The sequence below is a fragment of the Staurois parvus genome, unplaced genomic scaffold (genome assembly GCF_062004578.1).
Source record: "Staurois parvus isolate SC_StPar_1 unplaced genomic scaffold, SC_StPar_1.0 ptg001224l, whole genome shotgun sequence".
NCBI lineage: Eukaryota > Metazoa > Chordata > Amphibia > Anura > Ranidae > Staurois > Staurois parvus.
In genome coordinates this window covers 574,698-598,268 of record NW_028319020.1, presented here as the reverse complement: position 1 = coordinate 598,268, position 23,571 = coordinate 574,698, and the positions used below count along the sequence as shown (strand labels likewise).

Below are 23,571 nucleotides of genomic sequence, written 5' to 3'. Positions count from 1 at the left end.
ACATAAAGTATACAGTGCAGGGTTAAGACTCATAATATTAATATTCCTGTATCAGAAATCCAGGAATACAGGACGGGGAACACAGCTCAGGAAAGTGACCAGGGGATTACAGGCTGATATCACCCAGTCCCCGCCCTACTCTGGACCAATCAGTGAGCAGTATGGGTGGAGGAATGGATTTAGTGTTCATGACCCACCTGTGCTGATCTCTGTAGGAGTGTCCTCCTCTATAAATGTCCCCGTTATTCCATCCTCCTCCATAGACTGCTGATCATCCCTCACATACGCCTCTTCTTCTTCTGATTTCACCTCAACTTTTATATCTATCAGATCTTCACCCTAAACCAAGGAAATGAGAGAAAATATCATCTGTAAAATATAAACTCACATAAACAATCCACGCATCATCTTTACAAGTCCATGTTCTAGATTCTCCATCCCACCAACCTTGTAATGGCGAGGGATGGTGTGACCTTCCTGTGTGGAATCCCGGGAATACAGAGGACGGGGACATCTCTCTGGTGGGTTCCCATGACTGGATCCATCTGTAGGAAACACACACACTGACTGAATCCATTGTTTCTATGTGTTTATCAGATGATGGGGGATCTAGGTGGATCCTCCGTACTGCTCTCTCCTTTACAATAAAGTCTCCTCTTACCCGGTGATGTGAGGGGCGGCTGATTGTCCATCATGACGTCCTTGTAGAGATCCTTGTGTCCTTCTAAATACTCCCACTCCTCCATGGAGAAATAGACAGTGACACCCTGACACCTTATAGGAACCTGACACACACAATGATACAGTCACCATCCAGACACATCCCTTGTCTGTTACTGGAGAATGTCCCAGAATTCCCGGCACCGCTCACCTCTCCAGTCAGCAGCTCCATCATCTTCTTGGTGACTTCTAGAATCTTCTGCATGTTGTGTCTCTCAGGGTTTAGGGAGTCACATGGAGGCACTGTGATGGTCATATGATCACCTGACTTCAGAAGAGGAAATCTCTGTATTGAGGAACCAATAGGAATATCATGTTAGACTCCCAGAATCCTCCTCACCTCTCCGGTCAGGTCTGTGTTTTATTAATAGAGATAAGAGTGGTGTCATGTGACCTCCCAGAATCCTCCTCACCTCTCCGGTCAGGTCTGTGTTTTATTAATAGAGATAAGTGATGTCATGTGATCTCCCAGAATCCTCCTCACCTCTCCGGTCAGGTCTGTGTTTTATTAATAGAGAGAAGAGTGATGTCATGTGACCTCCCAGAATCCTCCTCACCTCTCCGGTCAGGTCTGTGTTTTATTAATAGAGATGAGTGATGTCATGTGACCTCCCAGAATCCTCCTCACCTCTCCGGTCAGGTCTGTGTTTTATTATTAGAGATAAGAGTGATGTCATGTGACCTCCCAGAATCCTCCTCACCTCTCCGGTCAGCAGGTAGATGATCTCCAGGGTGAGGTTTAGTATCCTCTCAGTCATGTGACTCTGGTCCTCCTCCATCTTTATTGGTGTGGTCATGTGATCTATGTGGGTTTCTCTGTAGACAGATGGCCAAAAATGATGTGAACTGTATTGGTTGTACAATGTTAGGATGGGGATGTAAGGGGTTAATAGGCAGGCAGCTCCTAGTGGGAATTGGAGCAGGTAGATTGGGTTGATTGGGGGGTCTATTTATAAAAAACCCCATGCACAATCATTCAATAAATCTGCATGAAAGTCCTTTTGTGCAAATTGTTTCAGACTTTTTCCCAGCTGATACATTTTCTTTTATCATGGTCAGTAGTAAAATACCACACTGTGGCCACTAGATGGAGATGAGGAGCTCAGGAAATACATAAGTCTTTGTTACAAGAAATACAATGTAACCATTTTGGAGACTGATAGAGGGAATTAGCAATTCAATGTAACCAATGGGTGTGCAGCATACACATGTTGTAGAATAGTTGTTGAAGACCCCTATGCACACCCCCGCCATCACCTTGCTGTGTGTAAACAGTGTGTACTAAATGCCCCCCCACATCTCTACAGTATACATAGAAGCCAGGCTGCCCATTCACCTCCATCAAACTACCACAAAGACTGAGAGACCTCATATGGGAGTTGCTGCACGGGGAGATAGAAGGGGTGAGGTCCAGGAACTCATCCCCCTCCACTCCATCCGCCAGGCCTGCAGGGGGGGCAGAGGAGCCGGGGTACATGGAGGAGGTAGCCAGGTGTGGGGGGAGGGTGGGATCTTCAAGGGAAGGGTGTGGAAGTGTAAATGTCAGTCCAACCCAAATCTGAATCTCATCCCTCGTTACAGGAGACGGCTAAGGAGAGAAGGTGACACCTCTCCACAATGAGGAGAATGTTCCGGCCCCGGAAGTGGGGGAATGTTCTGCCCCTGAAGGGGTTAATCTGGGTTCCCACACTATATATGTGTGTATCATCATCTGCTGGAGATAAAAGATGTCACAGTGACTATGGAGGAAGAGGATGGACATGACTACGGAGGAAGAGGACGGACGTGACTATGGAGGAAGAGGACGGACGTGACTATGGAGGAAGAGGACGGATGTGACTATGGAGGAAGAGGACGGATATGACTATGGAGGAAGAGGACAGACAGGACTATGGAGGAAGAGGACGGATATGACTATGGAGGAAGATGACAAACAGGACTATGGAGGAAGAATATGACTATGGAGGAAGAGGACGGATATGACTATGGAGGAAGAGGACGGACATGACGGGCGGTTACTGGGTGTAAATAGAACATAACATCTTATTACCTCTTATTGTCACTTCTGCCAACGTCTCCTCTCTACTTTCTGCCTGACATCACTTCCTGTCTGTACCGGACATCACTTCCAGTCTGTCCCTGACATCACTTCCTGTCTGTACCTGACATCACTTCCTGTCTTCCATAGAGACTTCCTGTCTGGGTAGAAGTGAGATCCCCACCTTGTGGAGCTCAGAGGAACTGCAGCCCCGAGAAGCGTCTGGTAGTGTGAGCCCGGCCTTGTGCTGGGTGTGTATGGACTGTAGATCCTTATAGAGGGGTCACCTCCACTCCCACCAAGGGGGACAGAAATATATGACTGCCTAGTCCAGCCTTTCTCAGCCAGGGGTCCTCCAAAGGTTTCTAGAGGCTCCTTCAGCAATGAACAATTCCTGTCTCTCAGTAACAAATGGCATCAATGATCTGTAAGGGGGCCGGTCTTCCCACCAATGATGTAAGAATGACAACTATATAAGGGGGGTCCTTCTCCCATTGGTCACCAATGTAAAGGACCACTACACTGGCCACTAGTGATGGGTCAAACACCCTTCTGTTCGGTTTGTGGTCGAATATTTGAACCTAATGAAAGTTTGACTGTGAACTTTGAACCCAGGGGACAGTTCACTAAGCGGTATCTTCCTGATCTGAGTATATGGTGAGATCCCGCTCAGCTACTACAATCCGGTATGAGTTCTATGATGAAGTCACGCCGTATTTTACTGGTGAGACATTCATTCATGTTTCCGGTGTCAGTGGGCTTCCCCGCTGACAGCTGAATGTCAAAAGTATTGCTGGCAATACAAATAGGCAAAACAATTGGCATGGTGTCCCCCCATCCATACCAAGCCCTTTGGGTCTGGTATGAATTTTGAGCAGAACCCCCCAAAAAATGGTGCGGGGGTCCCCCAAAATCTGTACCAGACCATTATCTGAGCATGCAACCCAGCAGTTAAGGAAAGGGGAGGACGATTTAACACCTCCCTTCCTGAACCATACCAGGCCACATGCCCTCAACAGGGAGGGGCACTTTGGGACGGGGGGCTCCCCTCCCCAAAGAACCCTGTCCCCATGTTGATGGGGAAAGATTCCTCTTCTCCACAGCCGTGGCCTGTGGTTGTGGGGGTCTGCGGGCGGAGGGCATATCAGAATCTGGAAGCCCCTTTAACAAGGGGGCCCCCAGATCCCAGCCCCCCTATGTGAATGAGTATGTGGTACATGGTTCTGCTACCCATTCACAAAAAAAAATGTAGTGTAAAAAATGACAGGAGCCAGTCTCTGACAAGTCCTTTATTAAAAATAAAAAAAGTCCCCCAAAGTAGTTCCAACAATAAGCACAATTCCCGCCACCGCTACCCTAAATAAAAGGGGGAAAAAGACACTCTGCTCTTGATGGTGCGCCGGCCTGACAATATCTAAGGAGTGGGGCTACCCAGTGATATCAACTGGGTGCCCCGCCCCCTGTGACATCATCATGCGCTGTGATTGGCTAAAACATTGCACCTGACCTACACACAAAGGGGGTTCTTCTCCCATTGGGCACCAATGTAAGGGACCACTACACTGACCACTGATATAAGGGGGTCCTTCTCCCATTGGTCACCAATGTAAGGGATCACTACACTGATATAAGGGGGTCCTTCTCCAATTGGTCACCAATGTAAGGGACCGCTACACTGACCACTGATATAAGGGGGTCCTTCTCCCATTGGTCACCAATGTAAGGGACCACTACACTGACCACTGATATAAGAGGATCCTTCTTCCATTGGTGACCAATGTAAGGGACCACTACACTGACCACTGATATAAGGGGGTCCTACTCCCATTGGGGACCAATGTAAGGGACCACTACACTGACCACTGATATAAGGGGGTCCTCCCACTGGTCCCCAATGTAAGGGACCACTACACTGACCACTGATGTAAGGGGGTCCTCCCACTGGTCACCAATGTAAGGGACCACTACACTGACCACTGATATAAGGGGGTCTTCCCACTGGTCCCCAATGTAAGGGACCACTACACTGACCACTGATATAAGGGGGTCCTCCCACTGGTCCCCAATGTAAGGGACCACTACACTAACAGAGCTGAGCTCCAGGTTTGGACTGAACCCAGGGTCACACAGAATGGAGCATGTTTGTGGAATGGGTGAATGTCAGAACAGAATGTGTGTTCAGCTGAGTTGAACCTCTGACTGCAGTAGTTCTAATACTGTGAAATAGAGCAGCTTCCCGCTCAGGCTGGATGTTAGGGGGTCAGCAACCTGCGGGGTCCCTGGATGACGTATCCCCGCTCAGCCCATTCAGCAGTCAGCTGGGGATTTCCTGGCTGACAGGTGAATATAAATACAATGTTAAAGGAACTTTTCTTACCCCCCCCCCCCCCAGCAAAAATCATCCTAGACCTCTCAGGTGGGGTATTGATTGTAGGGAAAAAATAAAAATTGGGAGGTGCCCCAAAATCAGTACCAGACTCTTATCTGAGCATGCAGCCTGGCTACCCAGGGAAGGGGGAGGGGAGTGAGCATGTCCCCTCCTGAACCATACCAGGACACGTGTCCTCCACATAGGGAGAGTATCTGTCCAAGTCCATTCACTCCTGGGTGGAAAGTTGAACAAGTCCAATGTATGAGCTCATATCGGGGAACACGAGGAATCTGTACACCATAAGTCATCAGGAAATGTCTATCTGTCTGCAGAACATCGGGGAGATATTGGAACTCTAATTCATGGTCACCTGGAAATCATCAAAGAGAGAAAGTCCATCCAACCGTGAGATTGGTCAGAGACTCATTGGTGTCATTCTGGGCATTGCCAGGCTAGGTCTTGGTTACAGAGTGAAGGGTGATGCTGCTCATACTATATGGAACCCTCATCTCCATCATGGACATTTTCTTCAGATTCCTTCTCTAGCCTGTTTTACTTGACTATTACACTCCATACACAGGGCTGTATATGACATACTCCTGACCACTGCACTCTATACACAGGGCTGTATATGACATACTCCTGACCACTGCACTCTATACACAGGGCTGTATATGACATACTCCTGACCACTGCACTCTATACACAGGGCTGTATATGACATACTCCTGACCACTGCACTCTATACACAGGGCTGTATATGACATACTCCTGACCACTGCACTCTATACACAGGGCTGGATATGACATACTCCTGACCACTGCACTCTATACACAGGGCTGTATATGACATACTCCTGACCACTGCACTCTATACACAGGGCTGGATATGACATGTTCCTGACCACTGCACTCTATACACAGGGCTGTATATGACATACTCCTGACCACTGCACTCTATACACAGGGCTGTACATAACATACTCCTGACCACTGCACTCTATACACAGGGCTGTATAGGACATACTCCTGACCACTGCACTCTATACACAGGGCTGTATATGATATACTCCTGACCACTGCACTCTATACACAGGGCTGTATATGACATGTTCCTGACCACTGCACTCTGTACACAGGGTTGTATATGACATGTTCCTGACCACTGCACTCTATACAAAGGGCTGTATATGACATACTCCTGACCACTGCACTCTATACACAGGGTTGTATATGACACGTTCCTGACCACTGCACTCTATACACAGGGCTGTACATGACATACTCCTGACCACTGCACTCTATACACAGGGCTGTATATGACATGTTCCTGACCACTGCACTCTATACACAGGGTTGTACATAACATGTTCCTGACCACTGCACTCTATACACAGGGCTGTATATGACATACTCCTGACCACTGCACTCTATACACAGGGCTGTATATGACATATTCCTGACCACTGCACTCTATACACAGGGCTGTATATGACATACTCCTGACCACTGCACTCTATACACAGGGCTGTATATGACATATTCCTGACCACTGCACTCTATACACAGGGCTGTATATGACATACTCCTGACCACTGCACTCTATACACAGGGCTGTATATGACATGTTCCTGACCACTGCACTCTATACAAAGGGCTGTATATGATATACTCCTGACCACTGCACTCTATACACAGGGCTGTATATGACATGTTCCTGACCACTGCACTCTATACACAGGGTTGTACATGACATGTTCCTGACCACTGCACTCTATACACAGGGCTGTATATGACATATTCCTGACCACTGCACTCTATACACAGGGCTGTATATGATATACTCCTGACCACTGCACTCTATACACAGGGCTGTATATGACATACTCCTGACCACTGCACTCTATACACAGGGCTGTATATGACATATTCCTGACCACTGCACTCTATACACAGGGCTGTATATGACATACTCCTGACCACTGCACTCTATACACAGGGCTGTATATGACATGTTCCTGACCACTGCACTCTATACAAAGGGCTGTATATGATATACTCCTGACCACTGCACTCTATACACAGGGCTGTATATGACATACTCCTGACCACTGCACTCTACTCTGACTATTCTCTGCCTGATCTCCTGGTGCTGACCTCGGCTTGCTACTAGACCTTGTTCTGCCTGCTTCCCTGGTACTGAACCCGGCCTGCCTTCCTGGTACTGAACCCGGCCTGCTTCCCTGGTACTGAACCCGGCCTGCCTTCCTGGTACTGAACCCGGCCTGCTTCCCTGGTACTGAACCCGGCCTGCTTTCCTGGTACTGAACCCGGCCTGCCTTCCTGGTACTGAACCCGGCCTGCTTTCCTGGTACTGAACCCGGCCTGCTTTCCTGGTACTGAACCCGGCCTGCTTACCTGGTACTGAACCCGGCCTGCTTCCCTGGTACTGAACCGGGCCTGCCTTCCTGGTACTGAACCCGGCCTGCCTTCCTGGTACTGAACCGGGCCTGCCTTCCTGGTACTGAACCCAGCCTGCTTCCCTGGTACTAAACCCGGCCTGCCTTCCTGGTACCGACCGTGGCAGTCACCTGCTAACAAGCTACGGCCTCCAACCGAGGAACGTGACAGTGAGACTCTCCCCTGTGGAAGTCATTGAATTATATTTTGTGGATACAAGGAAGTGAATTATGTTACTGCTTACACAATGAGTAGGCAAATGTTTAAGCTCCTCCCACTGTGATTTTGCCACACCCACAATTCACTGCTGTGCCCCTCCTATTTATTCTCCTGGGTACCAAAGGGTTAAATTCCCCCAGGAACAGACATAACTTTGGCCCTGTACTGTACTTCCTGGAGACCATTGGAGGATCTGATTGGACAGTAGAGATGTGAGTGAGGCCAGAAATCTGCTTCCTGATTGGACAGGATATGGATCCTTCCTGGTTCTGGAAATCTCTGATCTCACCGGTACCAGAGGATCGGCAAACACGAGGATTAGATATTTTACAGACATGGCCAATGGTGGGAATTTCCAAACACCAAATTATGCTGTTCAGGGAAACCTTCCCCAACCTTCCCCAATGGTGGAATCATTTTCCCCAGAGACCAGCAGGACCTTCTGGAACATTCTGGTGAAGAATAAATGTGCTGTCAGACACCGTCACAGGAGGAGCTTTCCAAATTACCACTGGATGGCCCCCACAGACCCCCCACCATCTTTGTCAGGCTCTGCTATCACACCTTTGTGCCCAGCACTCACATAGTGGGTGCCACTGGGTAGAGGGGGAAGATCATAGAACAACCAATCGCTGATCACCCCTAGAAGTGATGTGTATTCGGCCACTTCCGGGGTCAGTGCCATCATTCCTGACCACTGTGACCGGAGAAGCTGTGAATGGAGCTCAATCTGCTCTCCATTATCTTCAGTGGAGGGCAGGAGACACATGAGGGGTCTGATAGACACCATGGAGGGCGGGAGACACACAAGGGGTCTGATAGACACCATGGAGGGCGGGAGACACGAGGGGTCTGATAGACATCATGGAGAGTGGGAGACACATGAGGGGTCTGATAGACATCATGGAGAGTGGGAGACACATGAGGGGTCTGATAGACACCATGGAGGGCAGGAGACACACAAGGGGTCTGATAGACACCATGGAGGGCGGGAGACACGAGGGGTCTGATAGACATCATGGAGGGCGGGAGACACACGAGGGGTCTGATAGACACCATGGAGGACGGGAGACACATGAGGGGTCTGATAGACACCATGGAGGTCGGGAGACACACGAGGGGTCTGATAGACACCATGGAGGGTGGGAGACACAAGAGGGGTCTGATAGACACCATGGAGGGCGGGAGACACACGAGGGGTCTGATAGACATCATGGAGGGCGGGAGAAACACGAGGGGTCTGATAGACAACATGGAGGACGGGAGACACACGAGGGGTCTGATAGACATCATGGAGGGCAGGAGACACACGAGGGGTCTGATAGACACCATGGAGGGCGGGAGAAACACGAGGGGTCTGATAGACACAATGGAGGGCGGGAGACACACGAGGGGTCTGATAGACACCATGGAGGACGGGAGACACATGAGGGGTCTGATAGACATCATGGAGGACGGGAGACACACAAGGGGTCTGAGAGACACCATGGAGGGCAGGAGACACACGAGGGGTCTGATAGACACAATGGAGGGCGGGAGACACACGAGGGGTCTGAGAGACACCATGGAGGGCAGGAGACACACGAGGGGTCTGATAGACACAATTGAGGGCGGGAGACACATGAGGGGTCTGATAGACACCATGGAGGGCGGGAGACACACGAGGGGTCTGATAGACACCATGGAGGGTGGGAGACTCACAAGCGGTCTGATAGACACCATGGAGGGCAAGAGACACACGAGGGGTCTGATAGACACCATGGAGGGCAAGAGACACACGAGGGGTCTGATAGACACCATGGAGGGCAGGAGACACACGGGGGGTCTGATAGACACCATGGAGGGCGGGAGACACATGAGGGGTCTGATAGACACCATGGAGGGCAGGAGACACATGAGGGGTCTGATAGACACCTGATGTCTCATTAACCTCCCTGACGGTATTCCCGAGTGTAGCTCGGGGTAAAGTTTCAGTACCACAAGCCGTAACCCCGAGCTACACTCGGGCTTACCATGCAGCGTTGCTCCGGCATCTGTTCTTCACTTACCTTGTCCTGCGCTCCCACGATGTCCCCCCTGCACTGTCCCCGACAATGTAATCCGGCGGATGCCGGCATCTGTCATCTGGGTCCCGTCCCCTGCGAGTGTCGGGATGTACGGGGGGACGGAACTGGCGGGAAATTTGAAAATGACTAAAAGTGACATTCACTAAAATCACATAGTATAACATTCCTGTATCAAACCATTTCACATACATTTGGTCCCGAGTGCTTTGTCCTGTGCCCTGCCTGCATTTTTACTGTTCTTTCTGCCTGGAAACTGAGAAACGTCCATGGCGTCCAAAAAGCGTCCCTTTAGGTCAGACGCGGTTTTAGACGGCTAGAGAACAGCGATAGTAAATCAGAACCACTTGCAGAATTGAGTGATAATGATTGGTGGGGGAAATTCCTCATCAGACACTGAAAACGATTCTGCGACTGAGCTCAGCGATGTGAGAACTTGGCGCTCTATTTCACATTTCAGTGTTTTTGGTTTGATTATATTATTGAATTAAATTATTTATTATTAGTTTTTATGATTATTTATTAAATTATAATTTATGATTTCTTGTTTCAAGTTTTATCATCCCCGGGATGTTTACTAGACTCTTGTTCGGACAGATTTCAGTGAGTTATTCCTAAAAATTACAGGCCTACAATAAAAAAATACATATTTCCATGCAAAAAAATGTACCGCTTTGAGCACAGAAATACTGACATAATCAGACCGCTAGGGAGGTTAAAGAGAACCCGTCACCACAAAATGCGATCATATGGGGGATATTGGTTCCTTATATGTTGGCATTACAGTGAAAAAATGAAAGGTGCACCAAACACCTAAAACCCCGCCCCCTAATCATTGAGTTCCCACATACATACTAACCAATATTCCACCTGTGCCTACATACAAGATCATGGATGGCACCACACATTACATCACGCCATGCATGCCGGAGTGAGAGCAATCATTCTCCATCCATGATTCAGGGTCACCTCTACACTGAGGACCTGGAAAGGCTTTTATAGCGCCCCCTAGGGGCCATTTCTGAGGACAAAGTTTGTCCTGGTTTCATCATCACACCATTGTAGGGCTGGGCGTGTTGGGTATCTAGTTACTCAGCACAACCTCCTTTGTTTCCTGTTTTTGGGTAAAATATTACATTTGTTCACTAGATGACACTAATTCCTATAAAACGTTGTGCCATTTAATGGCGGAATGCACATTTTCAGCTGTAAATGAATGGTTGGTTTGTTATTGCTGCTTGGATGACCTTCTATCCTTCATTGTGTTCTGTACTCACAAGTGATGAGGATGACCTCAGTGATGGAGATGAATCCATGCCTGATGAAGGGAACTAAGGGCTCCACTTATAGAACATTCATTGGACGGAAGAGACAAGTGTCCATCCAGACATGACAAATTCTGGACCTATGTGATTTAACACAGTGATTTCCTTTGTCAGCTCCATCTAGTGGTCATAATGCAGTATTTTCCTGAAATACCTACATCAGTAAAAGTCGCGGAATATGAAATGATGGTCCCTATTTGGAGCCAATGATCACATGAAATAAAATGTGGCCAAAAGATGTCACAGCCGGGTGAATGCCGGTCACATTTATTAAACTTTTACTTAATAGATCTATAAGTGTTTATGAAATCTCCCACCACAAAATGTACTCAGCCAATCACAGGGCTGGACTCCATTTTTATTCTTCTCCTGCCATCAATGGCCAACTCGGTCCCACACTTCATCCATGTCTTTGGGGGCCTCTGATCTCCTTATAAACTGTTTCTTCCATGATGAAGATCAGCCATGGAGTATATCTGAGGTGTATATCAGGGTGTGCTTCTTCCCCACATGAGAGCTGGGATGTCCAGCAACATTCATCTAGAAGACATTTCCCGCACTCAAGGCACTAATACACCTCCAGGGTTGTGTGGGACCCCTGATGTACAGGAAGACAGGACTTCAGTGAGGAAAATTTCCCTCACTCAGGACAGGAAAGTGGCTTTTCCCCGTGTGAGATCTCTGATGTCTGGAAAAATTGGACTTGTCTGAAAAACATTTCCCGCACTCAGGACAGGAATATGGCTCCTCCCCCGTGTGAGATCTCTGATGTGTGTTAAGAGAGGACTTACGTGAAAAACATTTCCCGCACTCAGGACAGGAATATGGCTTCTCCCCCGTGTGAGATCTCTGATGTGTGTTAAAAGAGGACTTCTGTGAAAAACATTTCCCACACTCAGGACAGGAATACGGCTTCTCCTCCATGTGAGATCTCTGATGTGTATAAAGATGGGACTTCCTTAAAAAACATTTCCTGCACTCAGGACAGGAATACGGCCTCTCTCCTGTGTGAGATCTCTGATGTGTGTAAAGAATGGACTTGTATGAAAAACATTTTCCGCACTCAGGACAGGAATATGGCTTCTCCCCCGTGTGAGATCTCTGATGTGTGTTAAAAGAGAACTTCTGTGAAAAACATTTCCCGCACTCAGGACAGGAATACGGCTTCTCCTCCATGTGAGATCTCTGATGTATATAAAGATGGGACTTCGTTAAAAAACATTTCCCGCACTCAGGACAGGAATACGGCCTCTCTCCTGTGTGAGATCTCTGATGTATGTAAAGAATGGACTTGCATGAAAAACATTTCCCGCACTCAGAACAGGAATATGGCTTCTCCCCCGTGTGAGATCTCTGATGTATGTAGAGATTGGACTTATGTGAAAAACATTTCCCGCATTCAGGACAAAAATACGGCTTCTCCCCCGTGTGAGATCTCTGGTGACTTTGAAAGCTGGACTTATCTGAAAAACATTTCATGCATTCAAGGCAGGAATATGGCTTTTCCCCCGCGTGAGATCTCTGATGTGTGTCACGGTTAGATTTTTCTACAAAACATTTCCCACACTCAGGACAGGAATAAGGCTTCTCCCCCGTGTGAGATCTCTGATGTCTGGAAAGATGGGACTTCTGTGAAAAATGTTTCCCGCACTCAGGACAGGAATAAGGCTTCTCCCCCGTGTAAGATCTCTGATGTGTGTCAAGTTTTGATTTTTCTACAAAACATTTCCCACACTCAGGACAGGAATAAGGCTTTTCCCCCGTGTGAGATCTCTGATGTTTATGAAGACTGGACGAATCTGAAAAACATTTCCCGCACTCAGGACAGGAATACGGCTTCTCCCCCGTGTGAGATCTCTGATGTGTGTCAAGTTTTGATTTTTCTACAAAACATTTCCCGCACTCAGGACAGAAATAAGGCTTCTCCCCCGTGTGAGATCTCTGATGTTTATGAAGATTGGACTTATTTGAAAAACATTTCCTGCACTCAGGACAGGAATACGGCTTCTCCCCCGTATGAAATCTCTGATGACTGTAAAGATGGGATGTCTGTGAAAAACATTTCCCGCACTCAGGACAGGAATACGGCTTCTCCCCTGTATGAGATCTCTGATGTTTATGCAGACTGGATATCTGTGAAAAACATTTCCCGCACTCAGGACAGGAATATGGCTTCTCCCCCGTATGAGATCTTTTATGCACATTAAGATCTGATTTACGCTGGAAATCCTTCAAACACTCAGGACATGAATATGGCTTCTCCCCCGTGTGAGATCTTTGATGTATGCAAAGACTGGACTTGACTGAAAAACATTTCCCGCACTCGGGACAGGAAAATGTCTTTTCCCCAGTATGCAATCTCTGATGGGCAGAAAGATTGGACTTGTCTGAAAAGCATTTCCCGCACACAGTACAAGAATAGGACTTCTTCCCTGTGTGAGATCCTTTATGCACATTAAGTTTGGATTTAGAATGGTAACATTTTCCGCACTCAGGACAGGAATACGGCTTCTTTCCTGTGCAAGACTTTTTATGCACATTAAGACCGGATTTATATTGGAAACCCTTCCCGCACTCAGTACAGGAGAATCTCTTCCCTGTTGGAAGGCCGGCCCGGTCCCGCACAGTCTGAGGTTCCTCAGGATACGAGGAATCCGATGGTCCATCTACACTGGGTGGTGCCGGATGGACATTGGAGGGAGCCGGGTTTTCTCCTGGACTATACTGTGTGATGTCCTCATCTTCTACTTTCCCGTCTGGAGACAAAGTGAGACAATCCTCGGAGGTTTTCCTCATCTCCCGGCCATGGACTAAAATACAAAGACAGAGAGGATTACTAGACAGGAGCTGATTGGTTCCCCCAAACCAGGACTCCGCCCACATCAGGCAGCTTGGTCTCTGAGGAGCTTACAATTCCACCCTCAAGGGAACTAGGAAATGGCTCCTCTGATCTCCTACCAGGTCATTTCTTTATTCATGGACCTTAGTCAGAGAGTGAGGAAACAACCAGAACTGTCTTTTATAGGAGGGACAGTGATGAGGGGATTATAGGACGAGGGTCCCCACCCCCTCTATCACTCATCGCCATCTTCCCAACACAAGAAGTACTGCACTTCCTTATTTAGTCCATGATTTAGTCATGAAGAACAGCGGGGCTGAGCCCCACCAGAGGTCAGAGAGTGAGGATGGGGGGAGAACAACCAAGATGAAGACTGGACTGATCCTGAAGACCACCATCATTGGGGTATTGACTCCTCCCTCATTATCACTTTCTGTTTAAGGGTCCAAAGTTGGAGGATGTTATCACATTATTATCACCATGTAAAAGTCTGTGCTCCAATCACATCATCCGATATAAAATGTCCAGCTGGGAGGAAATGGGTGTAACAAAAGAGAATCCATATTATGTGTATATATAGCAGTGGGGGAAGGGGGAGAGCAGAAGTCAGGAGTATGTAATGTACAACATAGAATATATAGTGCAGGGGTCAGGAGTATGTAATGTACAACATAGAGTATATAGTGCAGGGGTCAGGAGTATGTAATGTACAACAGAGTATATAGTGCAGGGGTCAGGAGTATGTAATGTACACCATAGAGTATATAGTGCAGGGGTCAGGAGTATGTAATGTACAACAAAGATTATATAGTGCAGGGGTCAGGAGTATGTAATGTACAACATAGAGTATATAGTGCAGGGGTCAGGAGTATGTAATGTACAACATAAAATATATAGCACAGGGGTCAGGAGTATGTAATGTACAGCATAGAGTATATAGTGCAGGGGTCAGGAGTATGTAATGTACAACAACCAGTATATAGTGCAGGGGTCAGGAGTATGTAATGCACAACAGAGTATATAGTGCAAGGGTCAGGAGTATGTAATGTACAACATAGAGTATATAGTGCAGGGGTCAGGAGTATGTAATGTACAACATAGAGTACATAGTGCAGGGGTCAGGAGGATGTAATGTACAACAGATTATATAGTGCAGGGGTCAGGAGAATGTAATGTACATCAAAGAGTATATAGTGCAGGGGTCAGGAGTATGTAGCGTACAACAGAGTATATAGTGCAGGGGTCAGGAGTATGTAATGTACAACATAAAGTATATAGAGCGGGGTGCGTGGCTTGGCGCATAACAAGCTATGCAGCATTTCTGCACAGCTCCTGGCCTGGACCTCCTTCACAGGCTCCTATTTTCCTCCCAGGCTCTCCACATTCATCCTCATGTGCAAGAAACAACACTGGACCCCCCAGGGAGCAACGGGGGACCGGTCTGGTGGCACAATAATCCGGTTCCTGGCCCAATCCACGGCCGAGGCCTTGGGCACCCCGGCCTCAAAGATGGCACTGATGGCTCTCCCCTCCTCATCCCTCTTATACACAGGGCTGCCGGAAGATGGGCAGGTAAGCCCACGGGGCTCTATCTCTCTTTCCCTGGGGATCCTGCAAAACCACCTTCTCCTGTACTGATACCACAGGACTTGCAGGAGTCCTGCAGCCCCTCTCCTATGCGGAGATTACGAGACACACAGGGTTCTCGCAGCCCCTCTTCTGCTATGAGATTACAGGACACACAGGGTTCCCGCAGCCCCTCTTCTGCTATGAGATTACAGGACACACAGGGGTCCCACAGCCCCTCTTCTGCTGAGATTACAGGACACACAGGGTTCCCACAGCCCCTCTTCTGCTATGAGATTACAGGACACACAGGGGTCCCACAGCCCCTCTTCTACACTAAGACCACAGGACACACAGGGGTCCCGCAGCCCCTCTTCTACACTAAGACCACAGGACACACAGGGGTCCCGCAGCCCCTCTTTTTCACCATTGAGACCACAGGACACACTGGAGTCCCACAGCCCCTCTTCTACACTAAGACCACAGGACACACAGGGGTCCCACAGCCCCTCTTCTACACTAAGACCACAGGACACACAGGGGTCCCACAGCCCCTCTTCTTCACCATTGAGACCATAGGACACACAGGAGTCCCACAGACCCTCTTCTACACTAAGACCACAGGACACACAGGAGTCCCACAGCCCCTCTTCTGCATTGCAAACACAGGTCGCCCGGGAGTCCCACAGCCCCTCTTCACCACTGAGACCACAGGACACACAGGGGTCCCATAGCCCCTCTTCTTCACCATTGAGACCACAGGACACACAGGGGTCCCACAGCCCCTCTTCACCATTGAGACCGCAGGACACACAGGGGTCCCGCAGCCCCTCTTCTACACTAAGACCACAGGACACACAGGGGTCCCACAGCCCCTCTTCTACACTAAGACCACAGGACACACAGGGGTCCCACAGCCCCTCTTCTTCACCATTGAGACCACAGGACACACAGGGGTCCCACAGCCCCTCTTCACCATTGAGACCACAGGACACACAGGGGTCCCGCAGCCCCTCTTCTACACTAAGACCACAGGACACACAGGGGTCCCACAGCCCCTCTTCTACACTAAGACCACAGGACACACTGGAGTCCCACAGCCCCTCTTCTTCACCATTGAGACCACAGGACACACAGGGGTCCCGCAGCCCCTCTTCTACACTAAGACCACAGGACACACAGGGGTCCCACAGCCCCTCTTCTGCACTAAGACCACAGGACACACAGGGGTCCCACAGCCCCTCTTCACCATTGAGACCACAGGACACACAGGGGTCCCGCAGCCCCTCTTCACCATTGAGACCACAGGACACACTGGAGTCCCACAGCCCCTCTTCTACACTAAGACCACAGGACACACAGGGGTCCCACAGCCCCTCTTCTACACTAAGACCACAGGACACACAGGGGTCCCACAGCCCCTCTTCTACACTAAGACCACAGGACACACAGGGGTCCCACAGCCCCTCTTCTACACTAAGACCACAGGACACACAGGGGTCCCACAGCCCCTCTTCACCATTGAGACCACAGGACACACAGGGGTCCCACAGCCCCTCTTCACCATTGAGACCACAGGACACACAGGGGTCCCACAACCCCTCTTCTACACTAAGACCACAGGACACACAGGGGTCCCACAGCCCCTCTTCTACACTAAGACCACAGGACACACAGGGGTCCCACAGCCCCTCTTCTACACTAAGACCACAGGACACACAGGGGTCCCACAGCCCCTCTTCTACACTAAGACCAGAGGACACACAGGGGTCCCACAGCCCCTCTTCTACACTAAGACCACAGGACACACAGGGGTCCTGCAGCCCTTCTCCGGCTTCTCTCTGTTCTGAGGATAGCTGGGATCTGCAGTCCCACATGCGATCCTTACACACTTACATCAAATCTCTCCCTATGAAGACGGATTTTGAGCAATGTGTGAAACATATTGAGCGTACAAACAGGAAATTTGTGCTCTTAAACAAGACGTTTGTACGTGTCTGGAAAGGATTGAAAGTACTGCTGATGGCGCAACTAACGCCTTACAAACCCACAAAGAGACCCTTAACTCCCACACGGTCCCTATACAACATCTCATGTACCAACAAGATGACATTGAGGACAGAAACCGCCATAACAAGATGCGGATTAGGGGCACCCAGAATCCATTGAATCTAAAGATTTAGCCGCGGTGGTTACCACTATCTTCAATCAACTCTTACAGCGACCTAAAGACACCTATATAGAGCCGGATCAAGTACATCACACGCTGGGCACCAGGAATCCTGATCCATCTTTTGTTCATGACACCTTGTGCAGGGTTCACTACTTCAAGATCAAAGACACCATCATGCGTGCAGCCAGCTTGCAGGATACCATTGTATTCAATGAAGTGTCGGTGATGCTACTTCCTGACCTCTCCCGCCAGACTCTGGCCATGCGCAGGGCTCTGCGTCCTCTCACTCAGATGTTGCAGGAAAGGCATATCCACTATCATTGGCGATTTCCGTTTCAACTTTGAGCTTCACAGCATGGTAAATCCACTCAATTCTGCACTCTTGGAGACTGTCCCACATTCCTAGGTGTGGTCGAGCTACCTCAGGTGTCCCTCCTGGACTGGTCCTTTCAGCTCCCGACACCAGGTCTCCCATTTCCCTCTCCCTGGCAGTGGTCCGTCCAAAAGAAGCATTCCAGGTCCTCTTCCCAGAAAGATGATCTACTGTCCAAGTAATTTGAGACGTTTGCACCCTTTTTCCTATTTTTTATGGGTTGATTGCCTCTTTTGGTTGCTCCTGTTGGTTCAGTGACTTTTATATTTGTGCTTGTTGCCTTCCGGGCCCTGGGGCCATGGCTCAAGGATTGTTTTCGGGTGACACCGTCGCCATTTGCTGTGGTGGACTGGGGTGCCTCCAGCCATGGTCTCAGGGGCCTTGGGCCCTCCCTCTATTCACCTCATCTGCACCTGGTTATGTGTATATGTTTATCTATTGAGGAAGGTGTCTATTTTTTCATGCCTGTTTGAGGGTTCATTGAATATGTTTTATAAGGGGGGTCATTCTTGTCTGAGGGGGACCCTCCCTGAAGTTATTAATTGCCTGTGGGAGGCCTGGGTCGGGATCGGATTCATGCGCCTTTGACGTTCCCCACCTAGGTCTTCAGTGTACTGTGTTGTACCACACTTTATGTTTTTTCAGACAGCTTGTCTGTCTGTTAGTTTTTTTCTTCTGCTTTTCATTCTTTTTCTGCTCCTCCCCCCCTTTTTTTCTTCTTTTCCCTTCTCCTCTTGTTATCCTTTCTCTTCTTCTTTCTTTTATTTATTTATTTTATTTATTTATCGAGTTTATATAGCGCCAAAGGGTTTGCTCAGCGCTGTACAATAGAGGGGGGGGACAATACATGAAACAGTACAGTAACATCAAACAGCACACAAGGGGTAAGAGGGCCCTACTCTTTCGAGCTTACAATCTAGGAGGGAGGGGGTAGAGGTACAGGAGGAAATGGCTGTGGGGGATTGAGTGGTAGGAGGAGGGAAGGGCAGCGGCTGTTAGGTGAGGGTGGGGTAGGCTTCCCTGAAGAGGTGGGTTTTCCTCAGAGCTCGGGAGAGGTTTTGCGCAGCCTTGTTTGTGATGCGTCTTTTTCCTATTTGCTCCACTGCCAATGACTATGACTCCAAATTAAATGTTCCTCTATTAATTGTAGGGGCTTCAACACTCCGGCGATGCGGGGCCAGATGCTCTATCATTTTCACAAAGATGGCTCGCAGATAATGCTCCTTCAGGAAACTTATTTCCACTCCGATGGTATCTCAGTCCTCCGCAATCATTATTATACTCAATAATACTAACCCGCTGGCTAGATCTCTAGGGGTGTCGATTGCTTTTCATCATACCTTTGGCCCGGAGGTCTTGGACTCACTAATAGACCCAGTGGGTCGGTACCTCTTCCTCAAATTAAAGTTCCAAGATTTTGTTTTCACAGTGGCGAATGTATACGCTCCCAACCAAGATCAAGCTCCATTTCTTGCAAAGGTCCTCTCTAAGCTGTCCGATTTTGGGGGTCCCTGTTACATTGTTGGAGGGGACTTTAACGTAGCTCTTTCTCCAGACCTGGACTCTTCCATGGGTAAATCTTCTCTCCTTTCATCGATCTTATCCCTTATTAAGTCGCTCCTGCATGACCTACACCTTGTGGATGTTTAGTGAACCCAACACCCTTCGGAGCACGAATATAGTTATTATTCTGTGGCTCACACGTCATACAGTTGTATTGGCTATTTCTTTGTGACGCAATCTCTCCTTGATTGTCCGACTTCTTCCTCCATCGGTCACTTCTTGTGGTCTGACCATGCCCCAATACATCTTACGATTCAGGACCGATCATCATCTTTGCGCCACTTTTCTTGGCGCTTGAATGATACTCTGCTCAAGGATTCTTTGTGTACCGCAGAGGTTTTGCAGACTATACAACATTTTGTTCTTGATCACTCCTCAGACACAACCATCTCTCTTAATCAATAGGAGACTCTTAAATGTGTTATTAGAGGGGTTCTTATTAAGCATGGCTCTTGTTTAAAATAGTCTTGAACGGCAGAAATGCATCGCTTGTTCTTACTTATTGTGCTCCTGGAATCTTCTCATAAGAGCACGATAGACCCGAGGGTTGCGGTGGACATAACTAATGCTCGCAGAGATTTACTCCAACTGTTAGATTCTTCTTTTCTTATTGCACGAGACAAAGCACGCAACGCTTACTACTTCCTAACAAATAAATGTGGTCAACACTTAGCACGAGTACTCCACCCCCGGCCATACCATCGTCCGATCCAGCACATCAAGGCGCCCGCCAATACTAAACTACCATAATCGAGGAATTTCATCCACGTTTGAGCGTTACTATTCTCAACGTTATAACCTATCCGCAGTGCATCCCGATACTCTTCCTGCTTCTTCTCTTACGGCTATGTCTCAATACATTACGGAGATGGCACTGCCTGTGTTAGATACTCAGGATGCATTGGCTCTGGAAGAGCCCTTCTCGACTGTGGAAGTCCTTGGGGCGATCAAGGCCCTGAAGGCAGGTAAGTGCCAGGGCTTGGACAGGTTTACCCCTTGCTTTTACAAATTTTTTGCCGCCTCACTGGCCCCGCTTTTAGCCCAAGCTTTTAATACCATCGACGATCTGAATGTGCCTTCTTCGGCCTTTTTGTTGGCCAACATTTCGGTTATCCCAAAGCCGGATAAAGACCCATCTCTCTGCGGTAGCTACCACCCAATCTCTCTACTTAACCTAGATGTTAAGCTTTTTGCAAAGCTTTTAGCGAACCGCCTCTCACCTTTTTTACCAACTTTGGTTCATTGTGATCAGGTTGGTTTTGTCCCAGGTCGTGAGGCTAGGGATAACACCTCTAAAACTATCCATCTCATCTCTTATATCAAGCGACATGGCTTAAAAGGCTTGCCTCCTCTCATTTGATGCTGAGAAAGCGTTCAATCACGTTGATTGGCGTTTCTTACGTCTTACTTTAGAACAGATAGGTTTGGGCTCGCGCCCCTCCACAAAGGTCCCAAATTAAATTAGTGTATCCTCCCCCATTGTTATCTTATTTACAGCTACAAATCTAAATATTGTGTTGTGCCCAGATGTCCTACATTGTGTCCATCCTGTCCAACCAGTCGTTTGCCTAATTATAATATCTTGCCCACTAATTAGTGCCTTACTTTTGTATTAATGTATTTTCCCCACTGTTACACTGTTTACAGCTGCAAACTCAATTATTGTGTCCATCCTGTCCAACCAGTCCTTTCTGTTTACAGCTGCATATTCAATTATTGTGTTTCAGTGTCCATCCTGCCCAATCGGTCTTTTCTGTTTACAGCTACAAATTAAATTACTGTAGTTCCATTCCTGTCCATTCTCTCCAGTGTCATCCAAAATGTCCCTAAACTCAATTATTGTCATCCTGCTAATGACCCCCCTCCACCTCTCGTCCTGCTCAGGGGGTTTAAGAGGTCAGTGCTGGCCTCTCCTGTGTGCTATTTCTGCTGTGCAACTACTGAGGGGTCCAGCTGCGGCTGGACTATAGTGGCCCCCTGGCTCTGCCTGAGCCCCATTGAAGGAAGGGGGACCCCTGAAGCTACATCAGCCCTGCCTGAAATGCTGTCAGCTTTTCCTGAGACCACCGCATCAGCCCTGCATGAGTGTATGCTTCCCTTGTGCTATCTGACTGCTTATGAACTGCCTCTTGGATTACAAATTGCTGTGGAGACTTTAACTTTGCCCACCGGGGCTGGATTACAAGTATTTTGGACTCTCTCTCCCTGCACTACTCCCCATTGAGTGACTGTTGTCTGTTTTAATAAAGCTTTAAGTGTTTGCCATCTGCCTTGTGTGTTCTGTCCTCCTTATGCTTCCATCACACTTACCCTTGCTTTCTCATATCCGAAAGGATCTGGCGTCCTGGGGTGCTTTGGCGTTGCCCTGGTTCGGCTGCATCAACACCCTCAAAATGGACACCTTACTGAAATTACTATACGTTTTCCAGACTGTACCAATTACTGTCCCTAAGAGTTTCTTCCTCTCCCTACATTCCCTTTCAATTAGATTTGGCGCCAAGGTTTCTCATGATTAAAATATAGGGTGCTTCCATACCCGAAGTCAAGAGGCGGAGTAGGTTTACCGGACTTTGAACTACACTACAGAGCCATACTGCTGGCCCGGATCCTTGACTGGTTTCCCAGGCCCTTCCTTAAAGCCTCTTGTATGATTGAACAAGATTTGTCTCCGGTCGATCTTCGGGCTTTGCCGTGGGGTTATAGTCGAGACCACCGGCGTTTTCTCAGCCTGTCCCCATTGACTGTGGCTGTAATGTGATTGTGGTACCAACAGGACATTGTTGCTCTTTTATCGTCTGATCCCTCTCCTTTATCACCCGTTTGACAACCCTGCTCTCCCTCAGGGCTTGGGCTCTTCTGTCATTGGTCCCTTTACACGCACCTTATGGCCCGTAGCCCGAGACTTTATCTGCCCTCAATCAGGTCTTCCGCTCCTGCGGGGCGGATCTCGGGATTGGTTGACCACTTTACACTTATCCACATTTTGCAAACTCCTACACTCTTCTTCCGACATTCATCGTCCGCTTACTGAGTTTGAGCGGCTATGCTCCCTCTCTAATCTGCCTAGACATGCCCTAACCTCCTTATATAAAGGTCTACACAATGCTCTTTACTCCGATCTCCCTCCCTACACCAAGGCGTGGGCGCGAGATCTCGATAAAGACATCTTGGCTGCTGACTGGTCCACGTCATTCTATTTCACCTCTATTTCTTGTTATTCCCAAGAAAAGAACTTTAACCATTTGCCCCCCGCCCTATGGCCGAATGGCAGACGGCAAATGTCATCAGCGTTCCGGGTGGACGCCATATGGCGTCATCCCGCACAGGCGCAGATTGCACTCCTGCAGAGCCACGCAGCGGCACAATCTGTCACCGGCCATGTACCTCAGACACAGCTGATGACAGATCTGAGTATCGGACCCCATTGCCGATACCATGTGACCTGCTGTGACCAATCACAGCAGGTCACATGACAGTTTTATACAATGGATGGCTTCATTCATGCCATCCATTGTATACTAGTGTCTAGCTGTGAATGGTCACAGCTAATCACATGCACATGTCATGTGATTAGCTGTGGCCAAATCACAGCTAAGCACAAAAAAAAAAACCTGACTGAAATCGATGTCATTCAGGTAAATGCTTGCTTATAGCAAAGTAATTCTTTGCTATAAGCAAATTGTGTAAAAAAAAAAATAAAAAAATACTGATCACTTCACATAGTGAAATATGAAAATTTAAAAAAAAAAAATATATATATTTTTTTTCATACTGTCACCAGTCAGTGTCCCTGATCACCGCCATGCCAGTTATATGATGAGGCTGTACTGCACTGGTGACAGTATGTAAAAAAAAATAGTG

The 23,571-nt window shown here is 48.3% G+C and overlaps 1 protein-coding gene across 1 annotated transcript in view; it reads right to left on the bottom strand.

The window, feature by feature from the left end:
- LOC149438034 (uncharacterized) overlaps positions 1-23,571 on the bottom strand; it is a 113,084-nt gene that overhangs the window by 73,528 nt on the left and 15,985 nt on the right. The window contains 2 exon segments of the mRNA XM_089660322.1: positions 11,789-11,868; positions 11,871-14,006. Of these exon segments, the coding sequence (XP_089516448.1) occupies positions 11,789-11,868; positions 11,871-14,006 (2,216 nt within the window).